We start from the raw sequence: 24,221 nt of genomic DNA on the forward strand, positions 1-24,221 counted from the left end.
ACCTATTGCTGAATTGCTGGATATGTCCACATTTGAATCCAACAGGTGTAGAGAATGTTCCTTTACTTTTCCAGCCTTGATGGTGATACTGACCTATTCCTCTAATGTAGAGTGAATGGGTCCAATCTATTCTTTCTAGGAATTCAATGAATATTTTTGCTTGGGGAATGACGATGCCATTCAAATTCTTGGATATATACTACACTGTTATGTGAGGAGAGGAGGTTTGCATACCAAAAGAATAAGTGGCTACCTCGAGATCCATTATTTCTGTCTCAGAGGAAAAGGCTGTTCTGAAGTTCCACTAGGCAATAATATGGAGCCTGTCTGAACCAAGGTTTGGTAATTTTGTTCCATGGAATGAGACAACTTGTTTATGCTTTACAGAAGAGACTGACTTGTTTTCAAACAATCTTATAACAGGTTTTTAATTAAAAATAATAATTTGTTAAAGTTTGTTTGTTTCCCTTCATATGATCTTCTTCGTTCTAATCATATTTTGGGTTGGTTGTCAACTGCATAATCATTCATACATACACATTCTTGCAACATGAACAGGTAAGCATAAGATTTTTTTAAAAAAGAAAAACTCTAAATACATTCAGCACTTAAAAACATATGTAAAATTATGATTTGACAAAGTAATTGGATTCAAACATATTCTCTCCAACATTTCTAAAATAAAGGGTGAAATCCAGTGGAATATTTCTACTGCTAGAATTTTTATCAGAGCAACAAGGAAGTTTGTGTGTGGTAGAGAGAGGACAAGTGATTGTGTTCTCTATTCCTTCAATATGTGCTTTGGAGGATTGGGGAAACCACCCAAAAAAATTTGAACTGGTGGACGGGGAGCCAGCAAAGGAAAACTCTATTACATGTAATTCTGGATTTCAGTGAAAGTTCTTACTTTATGGTAATTACTTCTGGGACTTTTCTGTTATAGATTCATTACTATTGTTTTTCCTCATTGTGATTAAATGACAGTATTTACCTAAATACACATCACTTTCTTACAAACACAACTTCATTATAAATAGAAACTTTGGAAACAAATATATTTTAAATCAGTTGTGTTTTAGATAATGGATATAAAAATCAAATAGTGGCTTCCAGATTTCAGAAAGGTCCTTATTTTATGTTGCGTGGTTTTACGTGTTGTGGAATTCATACACTACCAGACGCTGATTCTCCTGAAACACTGAAATGTTATTGTGCTGATGGAGAAATAAACGTGTGTGCCAAAATTCCATAATCCTTTCTTTTAAAGACAGCATTGTTAACCTTGGAACGTGTGTGTTGCCATTCGATCCCAACATGAGAGTAGCAATATAAGACTCCAACAACAGAGAATGTTGCCCAAGGCCAGCCTGTGGGGGAAAAAAAAATAGATTAGCAATGCATAAATTCCTACTGTCCATATGTGAAATAAAAGGCACAGCTGGTCAACATAATTGAGCTAAAACCTGTATCTACATAACATGAATCAGGTGAGGCTTCATTTGATTCTTAGATATCAATAGAAGAAAATATATGTAGCTCAGGGTTGAACTGTGGAGTCCTTGGTGCTCTCTGAGCTTGGTTGTTTGCTTGTAGATGTTACATTACCCGACTAGGTAACATCATCAGTGCTAGTGAGTGTGGGGTTTGGTCCCTGTTTATATACAGTAGCTTGCCCTGCCAGTGTTGGTGGGGGTGTGGTTTTCTCCTTGGTAGTTCTTTGATTAGGGTATTGTTTTTTGCTTGATTGTTTGTCTGGTGTTAATCTCTGTTTATCTGGATGTTGGCTGCTGAAGAGGATGTGTTCTGGTTGTTTTGTTTCCTTCTTCGTTTTTTGGTCTTTTTTCTTTATTTCTTTATCAAATTTGTCACTGCCCATCTCACTGCAGAGTGACTCTGGGTGGTTTACAGTAAAAACAGAATAAACATTAATTAAAATAGATAAAAATTAATTAATGAATTAAAATATGCTACAAAACAAACTTCCTATATGATACTTCCAAAAGGCTGATGTTAATTAGGTGTTAATAAACTCAGGGAGTGTTGTCAAGGCGCCAGCCATCCCCAGGGTCAGTTGTATCTTTCCTCGCCCCACGCAAGTTGGCACATCCAAGTCTTCAATCCCTCCAAAAAATTGGAGGGTAGGGGCCCGCTTCACCTCTGGGGGGAGAGTATTCCATAGGGCAGGGGCAATGGCAGAGAAGGCTCTCCTCCTAGGACCTGCCAGTCAACATTCTATCACTGACAGGATCTGCAACAGCCTTCTCTGCTGGGCCGGGTGGGACAGGTCGATGTAATAGGGGTGAGACAGTTCCTCAGGTAACCCTTTTGAATGGTGTGTCAGTGTGGTTTATCTCTATGTATCTATTGATGGATGATTTGTCTGAGTGCCAAGCTTCAAGGAATTCCCCAACGTTTTTGGATTTAGCTTGGTCTAGGATACTCAGTTTCCCAGTTGAAACTATGGTTGAGTCTGTCCATGTGTTGTGAGATTAAGGAGTTTTCATCATGTCTTCTGACTGCTAGTTGGTGTTCATGGATATGCTCTGTCTTCTCCCTTATGTCCTACATAGTGGCTGTTACAGTCCTTACACTGTATTTTGTAGATGACTTCTGTTTTTTGTTGTTGGGCTATGGGTCTTTTACTTAAGATGTTTTGGAGGGCTTTAGTTGGTTTGTGTGCTACAGTGATGACGTGTGGTTTTAACAGTCTGTTGGTTGTTTCTGAGATGTGGCAGTGTTATCCTTTTCACAGCTTGTGTTGGTTGTACTGTAGTGGGTTGAGTGGTCAGGTGCTTTTTGATAAAGTTGCATGGGTATCCATTTTGTTGGAAGATGTTGTATAGGTGGTCTGTTTCCTTTTTCTGCTGTTCTGGGTTGCTGCAGTGCATTTGTGCTCTTCTGAATAATGTTCTTATGCAGTTCCTCTTGTGGGAGGTTGGGTTGTTACTTTGGTAATGGAGCACTTGATTAGTGTGAGTTGCTTTTCGATATGGTCTCATTTGATGTCACAGCACTCTTTACATCCATAGACCCAGAACTAGTGAAAGAATCCATGGCAGCAGTACTACACAACACACCCAACCTAACCAAATACACTAAGATAGAAAGACCCAGAATCATGGACCTCAATCTATTTGAGGCCTTTTGGGAGGAGGTCTGCAGGCTACCCCCAAAGCTGTAGCCATGAAGCCATGAGCTGTGCACCCCTTACCAAACACTCTACCTTCTAAAAGATTTGATGAAAGAAAAAACAGCCAAGATAATCCTTCCTGCTTTCAAATTCATATCCTAATTATAGCCAAGATTAGGGAGATCTTTTCTTTTCTTGAAGTACTAAGATAATGTTAAACAAGAAAGGTGTATGAAGGGTGTGTGTGAGCCACTATGCACTAACTGCTGCAAACGTGTTGTTCTATTCACTTCACAAGGCCCCTGTGCAAGTTTGACAGATAACTGAATTTGACTCCAGATTGAAATAATCAACTACTAGATAAAGGATGAAAACAAACTCTAAATTTGAATCCAGTTGCTTCCTTTCCAGCATTTCTTCCTTTCATGGCTGTAGCAAAAACTCACCACATATTAGCTAGAATTATATATAAGGCCCTTCAAAAAGCTGTTGACCAAAAAGTTTATTAAAAGCCATTAAAGAAGTTAACAACCAAGGGAGAAGGGGAGAAGCCTTTTGATGGATCTGTAACTGGTTAACAAATAGGAAATAGAGAGTGGGAATAAATGCTTTTTCACCCTGATAGAAATAAGCAGTGGGGATCCCCAAGAATGTTATGGGTTGATTTTTTTTTTAACTTGCTTATCAATGAACTAAAATTAGTACTGGCCAAGGTTGCTTATCCTACTTGTTCAGGATTATAAAAATAAAAGTTTGTAAAACACTCCAACGATCTCTCCAAAGAGGGTTATTCATCCCTTGATGAATGTAGCAATCTATGTATGCGAAAAAGACAGAAGGGTTAATCCCACCAGCTTAGCAATTGGCAGCATCCCATCAGCTGATAGGATCGCGCCATTAGGCTTATTTATGTAATTGAATTGACATCAGATCAATCCATCAGACATACCACCTCACAGCTTTGATTCAATTCAGTCTCTTTCATCTTCCACTGAATGGAAAACAACATCATCCAAAAAAGGTTAAGTGCGGAGTGACTTTTTTTTAATCAATCAGGTGACTTTTCTGACTTTGGCAATACACTCAGACTTCGGAAGGAAGTTAAGCAAAATTAACTGTTCTTTTATTTATGCACTCTCTGGAGTGTACCTGGGTGAAAGAATGGGAGAAGATGCAAAGAAAAAGAGAAAGAGAAAGAGAAAGAGAAAGAGAAAGAGAAAGAGCAAGAGAAAGAGAAAGAGAAAAGAAAAGAAAAGAAAAGAAAAAAGAAAAAAGAAAAAAAAAAGAAGAAAAGAAGGAGAAAAAGAAAAAAGAAAAAAGAAAAAAGAAAAAAGAAAAAAGAAAAAAGAAAAAAGAAAGGATGTGGGTCTCAAATAACAGTATGATAAATGGTGTTCCACTTAGGCTAATATATCATTATAGGTTTGTTTACTCAGATCTGGAAGGACTAAATGTTTTAAATATGGCAAAAACGCTCTTGAAATAACTGCTGCTGATGTGTGGGTCGTGCGTTCTTATGATCTGATTACAGAGAAAGGTACATGATGTCATACAGAACATTACTGAGAAATTAATGCTTTGGAGGCATCATCTAAGTCTATTAAATATTCCTCCTTCTCCATATGTTATGTCTCCTGTTCTTCCCTCAAACTTAAGACCAAAGCACTTTCCCAACCTGAAATTCTAAAGAAAGTTTTCACTTGCAAAATCAAAAAGAAACAGCTGTTCCTTTAACAAATTATGCTGTAGGTGGTCTGCTTAATGTGTAATATACATGAAGTGAGGTGGTCTCAGATGGTGTTTGCAGGGTATTTTGTCTGGATGTGTTCACCAACTGATTGGGGCTCTACAGTAAGGATCACAGGTAGAATACATATTTTTAAAAACAAATAATAATTCCAGATTTCATAATAGCCTTTTGTACCTCTTCCCCTTGGATGATAGTGAAAGGTTGGTGAGCATGCTGGGAGGCCAGGCAGCAGGAAGGAGAGAGTGACAAAATCAGCAACATAAAAAGCCCTACGTCTTAGAAAGGCAGAGGAGGAGCAGAGGATCTTGCCTTGCTCTGAGTAAGACAACTGTTCCATTTAGTACAATATTTTCAACTGACTGACAGAGCTCTTTAAAGTTTTGGGTCTGAATTTTTGCAGTCCTACTTGAATATGCCAGAGATTGAACTGAGACCTTCTGCTTGTAAAGCATAGGCTCTCATCATTGAGCTATGTCAGGCATCCTAATTTCACTTGGTGCAATTTCTCTTTCTTGGCTTCCCAGGGAGTGGGGTGGGGGAAGAGTGACAGCAAGAAAGTAGGTCCTTGTTTATTTAAAAGCCACTGGTTTTTCTGAAGAACCATACCCTTCATCAGGTAAGCAGGGAGGACATTGGGGGGAGGGAACCTTTTTCCCCTCTAGGAAGTATGAATCTGATTCTCCCAGGTGATCTGGAATATAGCTCAGGGCAATGGCGCTTATTTTCTTAGCATCTGAGAGACAAACAACACAAATGTATATGTTTACTTATAAATAAGTTCCAGATTTATTCCCAGAAAAGTTTGCAGAAGGCTGTAGTCCAAGTGTTCTACTCTAAGGTCTGCACTGGTGTTCTTAAGTTTGACTTTAACAAGATGATCTGTATTCATATCTAGGAGAGATGATCTGTCTCTGGAAACAGATAGTGGAACACAAATTACAGTTCAGATCTAGGCCAAATTAGCAGAAAAACAGCCTCCCCAGTATAGAATACAAGATGACACATTGCAGAATATTAATATTAATTCATTAATATGAATTAATAAAGTTCACTCCTTATTCCAAAAAATGATCAGACCAGTCAGAGTCAATGGTACAAAACTTCTATTCAGAAAAAAGTACTTCTACACTTACATAGAAATTTCTGCACAAGGGGACCACAAGACCGAGGAATATGAAGGCAGTGTGAGTGAATGAACCAAGCCAGATGACATACTCTGTGCTGATAAAAAGTTTAGTATTTTTGTTCATTTGCTTGAACAAAAATGGCAAGCAAAACGAACAAGAAATCTGAAGATGGACAAAAGTTGTGACCTGTGACATCTCCCTAGCTATTGGCTTAAAGAAATCTACCTTTGTATTATTTAAGTTAACTCCTTACATACCAAGTGCTGCTATATTATGGAAATCTAGTAATGTTCCATTATAAGCAACTGGAAGGGAGACAGGAAGGAGAAAACACAAAGTACCAAACAGGTACAAACAACGTGCAATAGGGGAGGGTGTGTGCCAGGCATTCTGCTTGCCTGATTACTACAGGAATGTATAGATCTGGTTCAGTTATGGAGCTGCTTTATACTGAATCAGTATACTAGTTCCTGACCTAGCTCAATCTGTCTACTTAGATGGGTACAGGATATACAATCTCTTCAAAGACGTTTTTCCCAGGACCTTGCGATTCCTTAAGTGGAGATGCTGGGGACAGAAGCAGGGCCCAGAGCCCACATCTAGAAATATGCTGACCCATGAACTCTTCTATCAGTCAGTTCCTTATTACTGCCCCAAAGTTCAAGTAATAACAACACTGATAAGATAATTCAGATATCCCTGTTCTGTTTGCCTATTAATGCTAATCTCTTTTTGTAACAAGAGAGAACTTGTCTTTTGCAGTTAACAATGGAAAAGCAGGAATCAGCACTGCTGTGATGGAGAGTCACAACTCTCATTAGAATGCAACGGGTAAAGAATTTATGGCACTCGAAAGAGAGCTTTGAATTTTCCTGCACTGCAGCACCTTTGGATCAAATGTATACAAGTGTATTCTGCTCTAATTGTTTTAACAGGATGTGTTACTCCCATCTCTCCCTCAAGATTTCCAGGCTATTCAATAAAAGGCAGATGGAAAAAAATAGATAAATAAAACTGTTCTCAGTTGGACCCATCAAGTTCAATAGCAATGTTCTGTAGGAGTATGTCATTTTTTTTTTAACAAAAGAGAAAAGAACAGTGAAAAAAGACTTTTCTAAGCAATGGAGGGGCGATTTATGCTGTTCTGTACACATTTCCTAGTGTTTTTCAGCAAATGTTGTCAAGTAGTGTCTGTAAGTACTGAGCCCTTGCTGGGCCTTGAATAGGATGTGCGCAATGTCTTCTATTTCTGGTGCTCCACAAATACATGTTCTCTCAGTATATGGTACTTGGTAGAATTGTCCATATTTAACCATAGAATCCAGCTGTGCAAATCTTGCTCTGGTAATGGTTATCCTATAGTATTGACTTTGTCAGGTATTTTTCTGTTTGAAGAGACATTTTATTCTTGGTCAGTCATTTCAACGACCTGATGTTTGCAAGTGACTCAATGTCAGTTTGGGCGTTAACGTCCAAGACTCTTTGTTTGAATATTGCCTTTGCCTGATGTCCAACTGAGAGTAGATATTGTGTTGAGAAGCCAAGCTGTGACATGATTTTGAGAAGTTGATTCATTCATGTGGTGGGTTGAAGTATATATATAATAGGTATATACAAGTTTACCTTAGGGGGACAAATGAATAACAAATTACAGTAATTTTACTGGGTTTACTCAAAGCAGGTTACATTCACATTGGTTTCTGGGGTTTGCTCAATAAACCAACTTAACCTAACAGGTTGGGTTAGGTTAAGTCCCCCCCTCCAACAAAGGTTAACACTAAGCAATGTCAGCATGTGCAATGCAGCAAAGAACTTTAAGCATGCCATGAACACAACCACACAGAGGTAGTTTTGAATACTAAAATGAACGTTATTTCCATTCTATTATCAAAATAAAATTATACTTATATAGAATTATGCCTGTTTACATTTAATCCTTAGATCAATAGATTAATCAAACAATGTTAATTCCAGCAATATTTCATGCAATGCAGTACAGAAGGAGGAAGGACTCTCCAAAGGGCTGCTCAAGGACTGCAAGGCATGGGTAGAGAGAAATTGGGTTGGGCCCATTGTAGAAAGAAGAAAAAATAATGCAACGGAGGCATAAATGTCATTCTGTATCAGCAACCATACACAGAAGCAAAGGACAATCAATTATGGTATTTTGCAACAGCATTAAGTCTATTTTTTTTTCCAAAGAAAATCTAAGCTTAGAGCATTAAAGACGATGGGATGCCATGACTTTTAGGCACTTTATATTTAATATTGCAGATAGATGTAGATGTTCAGAGTTTGTCCATCTTACTAGTATCTGCTGCAACTTTTAATATAAAGAATTTTTATTCGAGTTTATGTTAAATCATACACACACGCACACTATATCTCATATTCTATTTATGCATTATGGTGGACTTTGACCGAGAAATACCATACTGATGTCGTATTTTGTGTATAAACTGCCACTTCCTCTTCACTTAAAAAACGGCGTTTTTTTTGTTAAACTCAAATAATCAATTTCTCATGCTGCTCACTAAAAATGGCATTTGACTCCAAAGTTTTTCTCATTTTAATGTTCCACACAATAAAAAAACCGTGTGTCAAGCTATATAAGCGATCAAAGATGTGTGTGCCATTGCCAAAGCTAGAAGCAGTCCAGTAATTGAAAACAACCATTTCCTGCAGTGAATCAATGTTGAAAAAGTTGGAGCAGGATTTTCCCCTCCCCTTTTTAGTGACAGGCAATGGATCTTCAGGAGGGTTTAAGGCAGGAAGCACTTCAGAAACAGCCGGCATGAAATCCAGCACTCAGCTTGCCCCCAAATCAGTTTTGTGCTTTGTCAGAGAGCTAAGCTGCTAGGAGAAGATTTCTTGAAAGAACAATGTCTTGCTGTCATTATTTTTCTTTTCCAGCCTTCAGAGGTATGTGCAAATTAATGCAAGATGGACTGCAAGTGGGACACAGAATACAAAGCTTAGAGGTTTCCATTAAAATTTCCAGAGCTTTTTGATAAAGCTCAGGTTTAAACAGCTGCTGGGGTAAATTGATTTATGGAAGAGAGAAGACCATTTCCAATCAGCCTATTATCAATAATGTTTTTTTTTTTCTTGCAGAATGAGAAGGTTCCAGAAAATGCAGTGTGTCTATGTGTGTGTTAACAGTGGGTGGCATGCAGTTGCCTTAAAATTTGATTTTTGATTTGCATTTGTTGTAATATTCAATTGAACATGTAGATTTAAATCTGAACTCAGCTTATAGCTATGCTGATTAGCATCCAGCAGCTGGTTTACTTCTCACTGCCCAAAAGGTATCACCAATTTTCATGTGCTCCATTTGCTTCTGACATTTTAAAACTTAATTTTAGTTCTCACATTTTCAAAGGCAGGGCCAAAAGAGATGAGATTTTCAACATTATGCAGCCAAGAGTTCAAACTGTCTACATCAGAGAAAAAGACATGAATATAATCAAATACTAATAATACTAATAATTTAATACTAATAAAGCTATTAAGCTGAAGAATTAGGTTAAAGATTTCAGAAATCATTGGCAGTAGATGTTACTTGGCAGCATTCTGGACACCTAAGGTATGGCCGTGCCCCAAATGGCATCAAGCTTGGCATGGATCTGAGCGCTTTGTCTATGATGTTCTGTGTAAACTCTCAATGGAACTCTGCCATGCACTCCAGTTTGCACTGCCTCCATCAAACTGAGGGGCAGCCAATATATGTTTGAAGGTAAGTGTGTAGGTCCCCTTTCATAGTGATGCAACCTACTTGCTAGTCAAGGTTCACATTCCTGTGAGGGAGCCCTGCACAAGTCCATCTCTATGAAGCTTTTTAAGACTGATATCAAGGATGTGTTAGTGGGGACAGTGTGGTCGTGGCTTTTACAGGAAGGCTAGCCCTCTAGTGATTGGGTCCATGAGAAGACCAGGGAAGCCAGATGCGATGTTTATGACAAGATATATTCAAGTTTATATGGTCACACGAACAGCACACTTTAGAATAGGTTTGTGATGATTTCTTTAAAAACTTATAAAGAGAGAATATCCAGATGAATACGAGTCTCTCTGGCAAGTATGCCAAATCACAAAACTCTGTAAAATTGCTTGTTTATGTATCCATTAAAGTGCAGAAATAGGAACCTTGTTATAATAACCACAGCTGTACTGTATTTGGAGAAAGCAAACAGGTTAGAGATGCAGATACTTTAGGAGGTCTGAAATGTGTAAGAAGCAAGGGGTTCCCCTTGTCCTCTTGAAATGAAATACTTCTCTTTGTTATCTCAGACTTTTCTCTCCAATCAAGATCTTGTTCTTAGTCTGAGAATGTTCACTCGCTGTGGCCACATTTGGTGTGGAAATTGCAATTTCAAAGCTGTTTTGATGTTTTGTACAGGTTTTCTGGGTTTTGAACAACATAATATTTCTAACTTCTCAGTTATTGGCATTTTTTCTCCAGGTTGTGCTAAAAAGAAATAAAGCCATGTCTATAGCAAATGTGAGATGACTCCTTTCTCCTTTCTTCATAATGCTTTATTTGCTATTAGTGTGTATACATAATGTAGGTATTTGAATGAAACAAAAACCTACTGAAGAGCATCCGTGAAGTCACCAATCAGATAAATCTTAATAATTTGGGCTGTCTTTACAGGTTTGAACTGTTCTCCCTCTCTCTCTAGTCTGTATATGTACACACATATATAGAATGTGTGTGCACATTTCTTCTAATTTATTAAAACACCTATGTACAGCTTTTAATTTAATAATCTCACAAACACATTTGTGTACGCATATATAATCATATAGACTTTCCACATCAAAATAACAGATGATAAAGAATCATTTTATTGCTCATCCTTTATTCTCTTTAAGTGCCTGACGAGGGCTAAAATATACATGTGTGCACCACTTAATACGTGCTAAATCCCTTTACAGCTTGCCAAAGAGACAGTTTTGGAGCATGGTGATCAGTTTATTTGTGGGGTAACCAATAATTCTACCAGCCACTATACTGCATTCCTATTCTATCACTATTTCCATTACATTTAAATTTTTGTCATGCTGTCACTGAAAGAATGAGTACAGTATGTTTTTATAATGTTGAGACCTATTTCTGTCCTGGCCAGGGATTATGGGATTTGAACTTAAATATACAGTATCTGGAAAATATAACATTGGGGAAAATGTTAAAAGCACTTATCTCTGAATGAACTTGAATTAATATGTGAGGCTTAGTTCCCAATAAACAAGCACAGGACTATGCTGTCAATGTTTATACTATAATAATTTGATTCCTTGGTATATTGGAAGCCCCCCCCCTTTTTTTTAAATAAAGCTCATAGCTGACTTACTTGAACCAAGATTATGACTACTTCTATAGTCATCAAATCTCAACCATACTTTTATCAATGTAAATACTGACACATACTAATCTCAATCATGTATTTGTCAGTATTTCCAAATACTGCTCTAATATTACAAGTTTCAATCTTTTATTCACATGAAGTTCTATTATGTTAGGATACATGCCATAGAAAGTCCATTTTTGCTTTTTAAAAGATCTAGAGAACATTTCTTAATCCAGCTGGATTAAGAACATCTAATTATTTCTTGCAGCGTTTACACTCATGTGTGGACCAGTGTTATCCAAAACATACCATCAATCACCCACCATATGACTTTCTAATGACTTAAAGAAAGTGGAATGTCCTTTATACTATGATCAGTATAAATACAAAATCAGTATCATTTTCCTTGATAATGGCAGGATCTCTCTTTGCAGTCAACAGTGTTCATTTGACTCAAGTCCTTATAATTTAATGTACTATCATGCATGAAACTGAATTGTCAAAATAGATTTAGAGAGAATGCAGAGTTTTGGTATTTCATTAATATGAGCCTGAGATCTCAGAGTTTCATTATTTGCCTTTGAAAACAAGCAGGCCTTATGCATTCTGAGTATAATAAACCCTGACAACCAGTAAACATTCAAAGCAAAGTATAACTCTCCATTTTTATGATTGGAATCTCAAATCTCAAGAAATACTTAGCCAAAGCACTTCACTAAGAATGTATGTGTATGGGTCAGATCATATTGAGAATCCAAGAATAGAAACTGGATGGAGCAACATAAATGTACTCTTGCATTGAAATGTAAACCACAAGATAATAGTCTTTCTATACCCAGATTATGGAGGTGTTTGACTAGCTCCTGTAAAAGTACATTGGTTCTTGTATATGTCTCCACAATAAAAGTATATGTCTCCACAATAAAAGCTTCCAAGTGACTCTTCCATTTTTTTCACCCCCTGATCAAGGTACAGTTCAGGGCTAGTTTTATCATGTTCAGTTAATTCACATGGAGAAAATTCGGGGGATTCTTGAGCTATTTCTGTAGATTCTGTTTATCTGCAAATACTCAGGAAGAGTAAGTAGGAAGCAAGTAGGCTATAATGTTTGCTGTCTGACTTTTGCTGGTCTCATCCATCAAACAAAGGCTGTTTGATTGTAAGTACCAATTTATTTTTTCTTGTTTTTCTTTTTTGTTCTGCCAAGTTAGAAATGTATCCTTTCTTTTCTGCTCTCACCCTGCAGGTAGGTTTGGATTAAAGCATCTTAATTAATTTTTTGATAAATAATAGTTTCCAGGCTGAGTTCTCATCACAGGCCTATCTCTGTTATTGAATTAACTCATCTTCTGAGTTTGGACAGAATAGTGAACTATAACTTCACTGAACCAGTTGTGTATTGCATAGCAAGTTGAGCCACAAAAGCTAAGCATAGTTAGAAACTAACCAAGCTTAGCACATTGTGCAATGCAGTCAACCTGTCTTTATATGATTTTAGGACAAATAGCGTCTACCATTTTTTCTTCCTAGGACTAAATTCCAGAGAGTTACATTTTCAGGTTCCTACGTGGTACTTAGGTGTTTGCTTCTGAACAGTTAAAGTGGGTAACATCTACACAGGAGGCATTTTCATTTATAATGCACCACTGTGACAATGATCCACTCAGCCACTTATCCAGTCAGATCTCCTTGCTGTTGGTTCTCCCAGCGCATGATCAAACTAACTGGGTCAAAAATCACCCTTTTGGGAATACAAAGTCCCCGCTTACTTTCTGCAGGAAGATATCATTATACACTTCCTTACTAGCAAGTGGCAGCAGTAATCACAACTTAGCCCCTGCAGCTAGTCGGTATTTGGAAGGTGTATTCTAAGTTGTCACGCTTTGGCCATTAATTCTCTAAGAGAGGGGTCTATTTTTTCAGATGTTTTTCCTCTCTAGTTGGTTTTAGAGTTCTAGAGTTTAGGGTTTAGGTATTCTCATGACTAGGTAGAGACTGTGTCACTTTGTCTGTTTGACGCTAAATGTAATGTGATGGGGGTTAATTGATTTGTCAGTTGACACCCTTTTGGTGTTCCCACATTACTCTAAGTCTCCTTAAGTATGTTGTGGGAATAAGGCGGATGTGTTTTTTGTACATGTGCACGCTTCAGTTGTGATTAGAGTTTAGGAATACCTAAGAGAGTTGAAGTTCTGATGCAAAGATCTCTAACAAGAACTTGCCATAAAGTCACATTTCTTACCGAAATCAGAGAACAAGGATCTTTGGAGATGGGATAGGATAAATAGCAGGTACTGTTATGACTACTGCAGCCAAAAAAAGACACAGCTAGAACATCAGAGGTAGAGATTCCAGATGAGAGGGGATTTTTTTCCAAGCAGTCAAGATGCAGAAGTGTAGTAAACTGAACATTAAGGAAGGAGGCTATAAAAGGGATGAGTAGTGTATATAGGAAGAGCAGTTAGCCAAAAAGGTAAAGGAGCCTTGGAATGAAAGAAGCAAAAGAAAGGAAGCTAAAGAAAAGATGGAGGGAGATTAAAGAAGTAAGAAGGAGTTTAGAACATTTAAAGGAAAGCAAGAGGAATCAGGAGAAAAGAGGGAATTATTTTCTCTCTTGGCAGCAGCAGTAAAAAGGAAGAATGGAAGACAAGTCTTCCCCCTTACAGCAAAGTTTGCTCAGCAGGGATTCCATTTTCTACTGAAATAGGCAGGAGGGCCAATCTGGGAGTGCAAGAAAATAAGGAGTTTTGGTTGGCAGCAAACAGATCGATGGAGAAAGCAGCTGGCAGAGAGAAAAAGAACCTGGTTGGTCCTGACCTGAGGAACTGGGATGAGTAGTGGGACTGGAGAGGAACAGAATAAATAAAGCTGGTGGGGTGGAGCAGGGACAAAAGAGAGAAGAACTTGGTTATTCACCCAGGAGAGGTGAATGGCCTGTTTAATATATACTGTGCCTTCCATACCGACAATTTGCAGTTGTGACCTTCAAAGGAAAGAAAGCCAATTTGGAGTGTTGTGTGTGCACTCACAAGGAAAGGAGGCAGTCTGAATGCCAGTTCTGCAAAATAAGTTCCTGCTTTAGAGGAAGGCATTGATTTCTAATAAAAGTTAAAGCAGACAAAACCTATGTCAATGTTAAAAGGGGTGTTCTGTTTAACCATTTGTATTTCTGTATAGCTGTTTCAGTAATAATGGTAGTAAATCTATTTACTCTTTGGAACACAGGATGGCTTTTTAATGTGGATTTACAAGGGAAGAGGAAGGAAATTAGCTTTTCTTATTAACTTCTCTCCCCCCACCATCCCCCAAGAATGGAGTGAATTTTGGTTAAAGGGAGAGGGCAAAGGAACTGGGAAGAACCCAGTGGGGTTTTGACAAAACCCAGTTCCCAAACTCAGGAGAGCTGTCATTTAAGATGAGGATTACCTCTGCAATAGCTGTTCTATAGCTAGATATTAAAAATGGTAAAATAGATGTCTTGCTTATAACACAAGCAAGAGCAATATGCAATGTTTCAAGTGTGAGAAAACTGGAAGAGTTTTGCGTCCTATGTGTGTTTCTCACTTTTGATTAAATGCTGGATGGACTATGACGGACCAACTGATTAAAAAAAAAAAACCCTAAAAATGCAGGTACACTTATTACAACAGCATCCAATTGTTCCTGAATCTTATATTCCCCAAATATCTAGAAAATTAAGGATTTCCTAGTGCCTCCATGGCTTGTCATCTTCTTCCAAACATCTAAAATACAGCTTTGCTACAGGATTGATCTGCTTTGTTGAAAAAAATATGGAAATTCCATATAACTGTGTAGAAGTGCTAGAATGAAAGATTGAGAAATTAATTAATTCTACATTAAAATCAAAGGAACATTCAACAGATTGTCACCAGTGCTGAATGTGCAGGACAAACACAAATTTCCAAACATGAAAATACTGTAATCTAATATGAGAGTAAATCCTCAGGAACATTAGTTATATACTGAGTTAGCATACATCTAAATCAATAATGCCAAAAAGATTAAAAACTATAAGACTGGCCTAGAAGTTAAAGCCATTTCTTCCATGATAAATGACAATACTGTCAGGCCTAAAAGTACTTGGGAAAAATAGCAAAACACTTTGAGCTGTCATAAAAGTTATCTGAAAAAAAGAATGAGATGAAATAATATTTAGATATATTTTATGTGCCAGGCCTGCTACTCAGAAGTTGCAAGTTAGACTAGCATTAAAAAAAATTGCTAATACAGATTATCCCTGCGTTTACAAGTTTCTCTGAGAGAAACTACTTAATTTATATACTGAAAAGTCTTAAATACTTCTCTCATTTTGATCTGGCTGTCCCTAGAAGTAGCTCATAGTAAGTGAATCTTACTTATTTAGTAGATTTATACCCCACCTTTATACCCCACCATTCTCCATTACAAAGCTGAAAGCGAGATAACTGGATACTCTGGCAGGTTCCCATTGAGTTAGTGTTGCAATCCAGGCAGCTTTGTGCCAGCAAAATAGCTGCATCACAGGCCTTCTCCTTTCCCACATCACTGTGGAGTTGAGTATGTCAAGCTCCAGAGTAGATGCTGGGATTCCCAATCTCTGTATATAAATCTATGCAAATTAACTGGAGCAGTCCTAAAAGAAAAAGAGAAGATTGGGGGAAATACCCCTGCCACTCACTATTTCCTGCCTACATCCTTCCTCTTCAATTGTTTTTCCCACATATAGTCAGGATGTTTTTCTGGTCTTTTGAGTTTTGCTGAGAAACAAGAGTGGCAGATGAAAATTCAAGAACATCCATTGCTCATATCCTTGGTTCAAAAACCAACTGTTCCCAAAAAAAAGTGAGTATAAAGAAATCAAATTTGTATTGCTAATTACTGCTCTGATCATATTTAGTTATGTGCAACTCACACTAGAAGCTCAGAATCAGGATATAAACCTATGAACAGTAGCTGATAATCCTCTTGTTCTTCAAAATTAGGTGATATTAGAAAGCCAACCAGTACTTCTAAAGCATCTCAAAATCCATAGATTGCTAAAGATCTCAGTAAAACCCTATACTGGGGGAAGAGGGGAATAAGTGTACCTCACCTCGCTTGGCACAATGCTTTATCCTGTCTCAGATGATTTTTAATTAAATGACACCCATCTCACACAAAGTGACTTAAAATAGATTTCAACTTAATTACAACTGTAATTAAAACAAATGGCAGCACACCCAGCAAAAATGATAATCTCCATTTAAATATCTATCTATCTATCTATCTATCTATCTATCTATCTATCTATCTATCTATCTATCTATCTATCTATCATATTTATATAGCCACCCATCTCACACAAAGTGACTTAAAATAGATTATTTCAACTTAATTACAAGTGTAATTAAAACAAATGGCAGCGCACCCAGCAAAAATTCAGTAGGACTCCTAACGTTTGTTCACTCAAATTTCCCTGAGCTTCCCTGTGATTTTTCATATCACGGTCATACCATATGATTATTTAGTTAAGAGATGAGGAACCAATAGCTAGTAGGCTGAATATGCCCCTGCAGGTTCCCCATTCAAATTATCAGGTTCTTCCCAAGAACCCATCTTCTCAGTCTTGAAAATACCCCTTATCAATGTCTTTTTATGCTGCTCTAGAACCTAATGACTTCATTGGAGGACAATTATGAAGGGGATTGCTATTTGGGAGGGAAAGACTGACATTTCACTCCCCTAATACTGCAATTCAAAGTTATTCATAATTCTTTTAATTATGAATTAAATAACTGAATTATAATTCAATCATATTTCTATACCTGAATCATAAATACTTGAACCATAATTGCTAAGAGAATTGGAGGGAATGGGGGTTGGTAACAGTTAATGATTAAAAAAAAATGAAACAATCCTAATGAAAACACTAATATACATAGTAGAATTAATTAACTGGAAACTTAGTCTAAGTCCAGGCTGCAACTCTAGATTTGTGCTGTGCACCTAAGGGCCATGTAGAAAAATACTTTTTTCCCCAGCTGTTTCTCAATCATTCAGAAGTTATGAAGCAGCCAAGAATGTGTGTTAATGTCCTATTTTTCTCTGTACAACTACCTCTCTGTAATCTGCAGTCTTCCTGCTTCAATTAAATTTAGGGGAAACACTTGAGAAAATTCCTCTCACTGTTTTTTCAGACTGGGGTATGAGGGTAGAGGCTTCAGAATTACGGAAGGATGTATTCCAAGCAATCACCCATTGCATCACCCTCAACAATAAAGTTCCAAACCTCCAGGAGAAGATCCACAGAAATCTCAATTAATCTCTCTTCTGTTGGTGTCTTCTTTTACTAGAGCTTAGTGACCATGAGTGTTATTTGTTCTTCTGAAGCTACTGTCCAAAACAAGCACAGCATATTTTTGCCAAATAATATTCACAGATTTTTCAGCAAGTATACGGTAATTTTTTAGAGCTGCATTTCCCTTGAATCTTTCCTAGTAGCTAATTAATTGAAATAGCTGATATTTTTCATTCCATATCGTGTGTCCTAAATATTCCACTTTGCTTTTATTGATGATATTCACAATTTCCCTGTCTTTGCACATTCTCTGGAGAACTGTCTCATTTCATACACAGTCAAGCCATGATATTTTAACTAATCATCTGTAAATCTACATTTCAAAGGCTTCTATTCTCCCGATTGTCATCTGGGTCGCTGTCCCTACTTCTACTCCATACAAATGAACTGGCAAGACATAACAGCACATAATTTGCCTTAGAACAAAATCTTCTTAAAATAGAAAGGAAGAAGAAGACATATCTTTCACAGGACAACAAACTAATGCTGTACCCATGGCAGACTGGATACAGCATTAGTGCACATGACAAAACTTCCTCTGGAGTTTGAGGCATCAAAAAATCTTCTAAAAATCAGTGAATAATTAATTTGCATTCCACGGAGTGGCAACCAATAAAAAGTAATTTTTTCTTGGTGATCTTCTGGGAAGAAAGCATAACAACAGCACAGAAGGAGGAAAAGCACAGAAGACAGACACAAAGGCTGATTTTAGGCATACTTTATTTTACTTCAGCTGTCAATTTCATTTTAACTTAACAGCAGTTGTATTTGATTTCTGTCCTTTCATTCTTATATTCAAAATAATAGGATCTCTTGAAATTTTTTTTTAAAAAAAGGGAAGATAATATGGAATTTAAATAATGATCTATCTCTGTAGCACAGACTTCCTCTGAAATATATCTATTTCAGCAAGCGAAATAGAAATGTTGTTGGTGTAAAAAGCAAATTGATACATATTATCATCATTGGTACAATGTCCAGTTAGTTAATCCTTTTGGCTGAACGTTTCTGAACAAATTGGGAAAATCAATCAACAGTTTTTTGTAATGAATCCTGCTTTTGGTTTATTGGCTATGCTTCCTAAGGCTTAGGAACTGATGCAGCAAAAGATATGGATTCAATTCCCGCTATTAGCTGCCAGCTTTGCTGCTGCAAAATGGAAAAACAAAATATATTTTTCACTGGGTCACTAAAATTTAGAAGTGTGAGAAATTGCTTTAACTGAAAGAAAATGACAAAATATAAATATGTGTTCAGATATATTGTTTAAATTTTAAATTGTTTTTCTTCACTGCACTGGTTTTGTTCCCAGTGCAACTGGAACTCCATTGGTTTATTTTCCTTTTCAGTTAGGGACTTTTTAGTGTTTGTCAACTATTAGAGTAACCCTGTGCTCTTGAGGATTTGCTTAGTCTAAGGATCTCAAATAAAATTGCAGCTGTCAGATTTTGTCTCAAAAGGATACAGTTATGGTTGTATTGATGCTAAGCACTATGTGCACTGTTGCAATTTTGTGTTTCTGCTGGATTGTCAAGACATGAGATGCTGGTTAGATCAAATGACATATAAGCATTTTTTTAAAACACAGAAGTAACTTAAAAATAAATATTAGGTACTGTACCTATAATATCTGAAGTGCTTGGCCCTGGGGAAGATATGTTCTGGCACACATGGAAGAGCAGAGAAAACATCCATTCTACTTTTCTCTTGTCATATTAATGATAATAATTGTACATTCAAGAGGATTTTAATATGTGCCAAACCAAAAAGAATTTGTAATGATTTTAATTAGTTTTCCTTCCAAACACCCTATAAACATGATAAATGAAAATGGTGAAACTGATTTACAATTATTTGCCTCAGTGTTTCCTCTCCTTTCCTCTTTTAAAACTGGTGGCAAGAAACAGATTGTACTCCATAAAACTCCACTTTTTCTAAATCAGTGACAAGGATATAATTTTATGGTAAAATAACAAGATTAATTAGAGATCAACTATTTTCATATTTTGTATCCACTGTTCTTGTGCACATGCTGATATGTTAATTGAAAAAATGTCAAGGTAGAGATGGCCAGGGATGGCCTGGGAATGATCCTTTGCAAACCAAATGACATCACCATTAATATACTGTCATACATTTTAAAAAGCTTGATAATGTTAAATTAGATTGGTGATGTTGGTAGCATGCATAATCAAAGTAAAGGTTACAAAATGAAAGGAAGTATTGTGGTTGTGTCAATAAGTGGTTCTGGGATTGGTGAATGCTGGGTGAATACTCATATGCTTCCTTGCAAATAAAAATGTATTTTGAGAATGTATATACATGAATTATAGCTTGCAACTGATAAAAGTTTAATAAAACCACACAATGGGGGCAACAAATGCAATTAAAACTATTACTGGGAAAAGGCAGTTACCTGATGCATGCATGAGGATGGAAGCGCTTGCTGTCTTGCAGCACTGGCCACACCTACCACCCCGACCGCATTTGCTGCATTTGTGATCTTGGCAGCTTTTTTGAATTTGGCAGTGGCTTTTTTGGATCAGCTTGGCAGCTTTTGGGGGAACTGCTGCTTGGAGGACCTGTTTGGGCTGCTCTGGAGGACCACGTGAGCTGTTTCTTGGAGGAGTGGGCTGAGAGGTGGGCCAGAGGACGGGCCACACTGGAAGATGGGCTGCTTTTATCCTTTTGCTGTGCCTGCTGTACTGACCACAGGTTTGAACTTAGCGGTGCTATGGAGAGAGTCCTCCTTTTGCACCATACACCTTGCTGTTGGGCGCTGGGGATTTGGAGGTGCAGGCGATGGCTTGGCAGGGCAGGGATTGCAGTAGAGTGGCAGACTACTGTGGAGCCCCCTCCCCCGTAGAGGCCTTTTTGCGTTCCCTCTGGTAGCCCCAAGGAAGAAGAAACACTGTGGCTTACATCTTATGGTGGAGTGTGCGTTTCCCACTATGGACTGAGAATTGGCTTCTTCCTCTTTCTCCTTCCTCTGGGTGACAGCCAGAGGTGGATTTGGTGGGAGGTGAATGGGAAGGGAGCCCTCTGCCAGCTTGTGGGAGTAGCAGGGGAAGGGTGCCTATGAATGCTAGTGTGTGTATGTTGTAGTGAAGTGGGGAGGTGGTTGCTAGGTACCCTGATGTCACTGAAAGCTGGTGAAGCTATAGTGCCTCAGGGTGCCCAGCTTCCCTTCCCTTCCCCTCACTGGTGAAGACAGTGGGAGGTTCCAGGTCTTGGGAATTGAGGGGCCTGGATATGGGGATGGGGCTGTCATTGGAGGAATGAAGGCAGGCCAAGCTATTATGGTTGGCATGGGGAGATATGTTGGGAGACAGGGAGAGGGCCTTTCCCAGGGAACATGGGACTGTTGTTTTATACCAGGCTCACTTCCAGCTCCTTCGTCTCAGCCCTGGTACCCTGTCAGCATTTCCTCAGAGGCCTTCACTTTCAGCTACTGCTTTTAAATGCCAGGTTGGTCCGTAATAAGGCCCCCCTCACTGGTTATTTCATTATTGATGAAAGGGGCGACCTGGCATGCATCACCAAGACCTGGCTGGGTCTGGAAAGGAGGTGGCTCTTTTGGAGACATGCCTAGCTGGGTTTCAGATGTGGCATCAGCCGAGATCCCAGGGCAGGGGTGGAGATGTGGCGATGGTCATCCGGGAATGTCTTACAGCCTTCAGGGATGTTGCACCACAGGTCAGAGGATGTGAGACCCTGTTCATTAAGCTCGGCTCTAGGGATCAATTGGGATTGCTGCTGTTGTACCAGCCTCCCTGCTGCACAGTGACCTTCCTGCCTGAGGTCCTTGACTCCATTTCTGGGCTGGCAGTGGAGTTCCCCAAACTTACAGTTTTGGGGAACTAAAATCTGCCTTCTCTAGCAGTGGGGTCAGAAGAGATGGCTCGGGAGTTCATGGCCACCATGATGGCCATGGGCCTATCCCCAATCATCCAGAGCCTGACACAGGACAGTGGGCATACACTGGATCTGGTGTTCCTGTCAGAGCAGTGGCTATGTGATTTGAAATTGGGGGAGCTTCTGGTGTCCCCCTTGACATGGTCATATCACTTCCTGATCTGATTTCTAGTGCCACTATCCATTGCAAGGAGTCCAGACCCATTGGACTGGTCTGCCTCTGGCAACGAATGGACCCAGATGGGTTCCAGAGGGAGCTAGTGGTTGTTTCTCCTGGTTTGCTCCATGGTCCATCTGAAGCCTTGGTCACCGCTTGGAATAAAGGGGTGGATGAGGCTTGGATCAGATCGCGCCCATGTGACCTCTTCCCTCTCAGCAATCCTGGCACTCCCCGTGGTTTATGGAATTGCTGAGGGAATTGAAGTGAGAGAAGAGATGTCTAGAGTGTTGCTGATGCTGAACGAGGGACGAACTTGACCGAACACAGGTTAGAGCCACCATTAAGGCCTACCTAGTAAGGGCGGTAAAGGTGGTGAAGTGTCATTACTTCTCCACTCTTATTGTATCCACAGACAGCTGTCTCATGGCCCTTTTCTGGATGACATGAGACCTCCTGGGTAAGGCGGGTTTGGGGAACTTCTTGCAGGGGTGCATGTAACAATTTGCTCAGCATCTGTTGGACAAAGTCACCCAGATTCCTTCTCAGCTGGACACCTGCCTTGTTGCAGGTCTGATGGAGATGCCTAGCGGGGAGTCTTGCCCTATTATCTGGGAACAGTTTGAACCTGTTGGACCTGAGGAAGTAGGCAGGGTCCTTAGGACTGTGTCCTCAGTCACCTACTCCTCCTTTCTTCGGGGCCAATTCCAGTCAGTGGTAGTTGTGGAGGAAAGATCCCACCCTTGGCCCCTACTATATAGGGTGCTGCAGGGTTCGGTACTCTCCCCCCTATTTAACATCTACATGAGGCCGCTGGGTGAGCTCATAGATTGCCATGGGGTGAGGCATTATCAGTAACACTGATGATACCCAATTATACATCTCTGCCCCCGGTGAATTAAGCGATGCTGTGAACTGGTGCCTGGAGGCTGTGAAGGTCTGAATGGGGAACAACAGGCTTCAGCTGAACCCTGGCAAGACTGAGTGGCTTTGGGTTTTGGGGCCTTCCGGTTCTAGGACTATGCCATTCTAGGTGCTGGATGGCATGCTGCTGCCCCAGACAAACCCAGTGCACAATCTAAGGGTCCTCCTTTAAAGCTCTTTGTGGCATAGGGCCAGGTTATATGAGGGACCGCCTCTCCCCGATTATGGATGCCCGTCCCACCAGATCTGACAGAGAAGGCGTGTTGTGGGTCTTGTCCATTAGGGAATTATACTTGGCAGGTCCCAAGAGATGGGCCTTCTCTGCAGTGGCACCTGCCTTATGGAATCATCTCCACCAGAAGTGAGGCTAGTTCCATCCCTCTTAACATTCCACAGGTCCCTCAAAACCTGGCTATGCCTTCAGGCCTGGGTGTCCCAGGGGACCAGGGAAACCTTGCAATGGCTCTCTTACTATGGCTAAAATCATCCTCTTGTTATGCTTTTTTAATAGTTTTTTTAAAATGAGTGTTTTTATATATTTATTGTTTTTTAATTAAGTGTTGTATGCCACCCAGAGTCACTTTTTTGTGAGATGGGTGGCCAAATAAATAAATAAATAAATAAATAGCAGTGGGTCTTATAGTCCTTCATCATTGGACATGCTTGCTGGCACTAATATAAACTGAAGTCCAAAACAACTGGAAGGAACAGTTAGATGCTCTCAGTGTTACCTCTCTGATCTGGTTATCTCTTGTCCTATAGATGCCTGGTAAATGCTGATACTGCCACCAGAGAAGGACAAAATCCAACATACAAGTAAACAGGGCTTATTTCTGAGGAAGCAAACATCAACTGTACTAGAAGTTTATCCATGTGAATTCCATTTTTAAAAAGAAACTTTTAAAAATAAACAGAAAAAAATAAAATATTAAAGATGATGTACAGTAGCATCTATGCCAACCTTCCCCAAGATGTGTTGGATCTGGAACTCCTAGAATTTTTCACCCAGCTGGTGTGCAATGCTTTGAGTAAAGATTGTAAGAGTAAAGCTGAAACTGAGAAACTAACACTTGAAAGTGAAGAAAATTAATTCTTCATATGACATGTCAATTTTTCTTCACTAGAAAACAATTTCCAAATTCAATTTCTTCATATGGATTGAGAATAGTTACAATATCATGTTGTTTTGTTTTTACAAAAATGCTTCACTCACTGTCTATGAAGACTGGCTGCTGGACTTTATGGTCCAAAGTCCACAATAGGGTCCTAACAAACTCACTTATATAAAAATATTAGTGCAATATTTTTTCCCCCACCCAGCAGAGGTGCATTCTTAAACTCCTCTTCAATCATATCCTTTGATTAAAGTGTTAATTTTCCTTAAAAAATTAGCTAGGTGCTGCAGACCTCTTGAATATCTGCAGTGTGTTTCCCAGAAGATTCTTCACTAGAGATGCCTCCCTATTGCCTCTGTAAGAGAACTGTCCATACACATTCCCTTTAAAAAAATACTTACTCTGGGGGAAAAAG

The 24,221-nt window shown here is 38.8% G+C and overlaps 1 protein-coding gene across 1 annotated transcript in view; it reads right to left on the reverse strand.

Moving 5' to 3' along the window:
- Nucleotides 1–260: 260 nt before the first annotated feature.
- The window catches only part of HHAT (hedgehog acyltransferase), a 195,595-nt gene continuing 171,634 nt past the window's right edge, over nucleotides 261–24,221 (reverse strand). Inside the window, exon 12 of the mRNA XM_088132577.1 lies at nucleotides 261–1,367. Coding sequence (XP_087988703.1) covers nucleotides 1,207–1,367 — 161 coding nt within the window. The 3' untranslated portion in view covers nucleotides 261–1,206. The remainder of the gene's footprint in view (nucleotides 1,368–24,221) is intronic.

This window comes from Python bivittatus, unplaced genomic scaffold (assembly GCF_059951505.1).
Source record: "Python bivittatus isolate LINGU-HERP-01145 unplaced genomic scaffold, Pbiv_v1 ctg000020_np1212, whole genome shotgun sequence".
NCBI lineage: Eukaryota > Metazoa > Chordata > Lepidosauria > Squamata > Pythonidae > Python > Python bivittatus.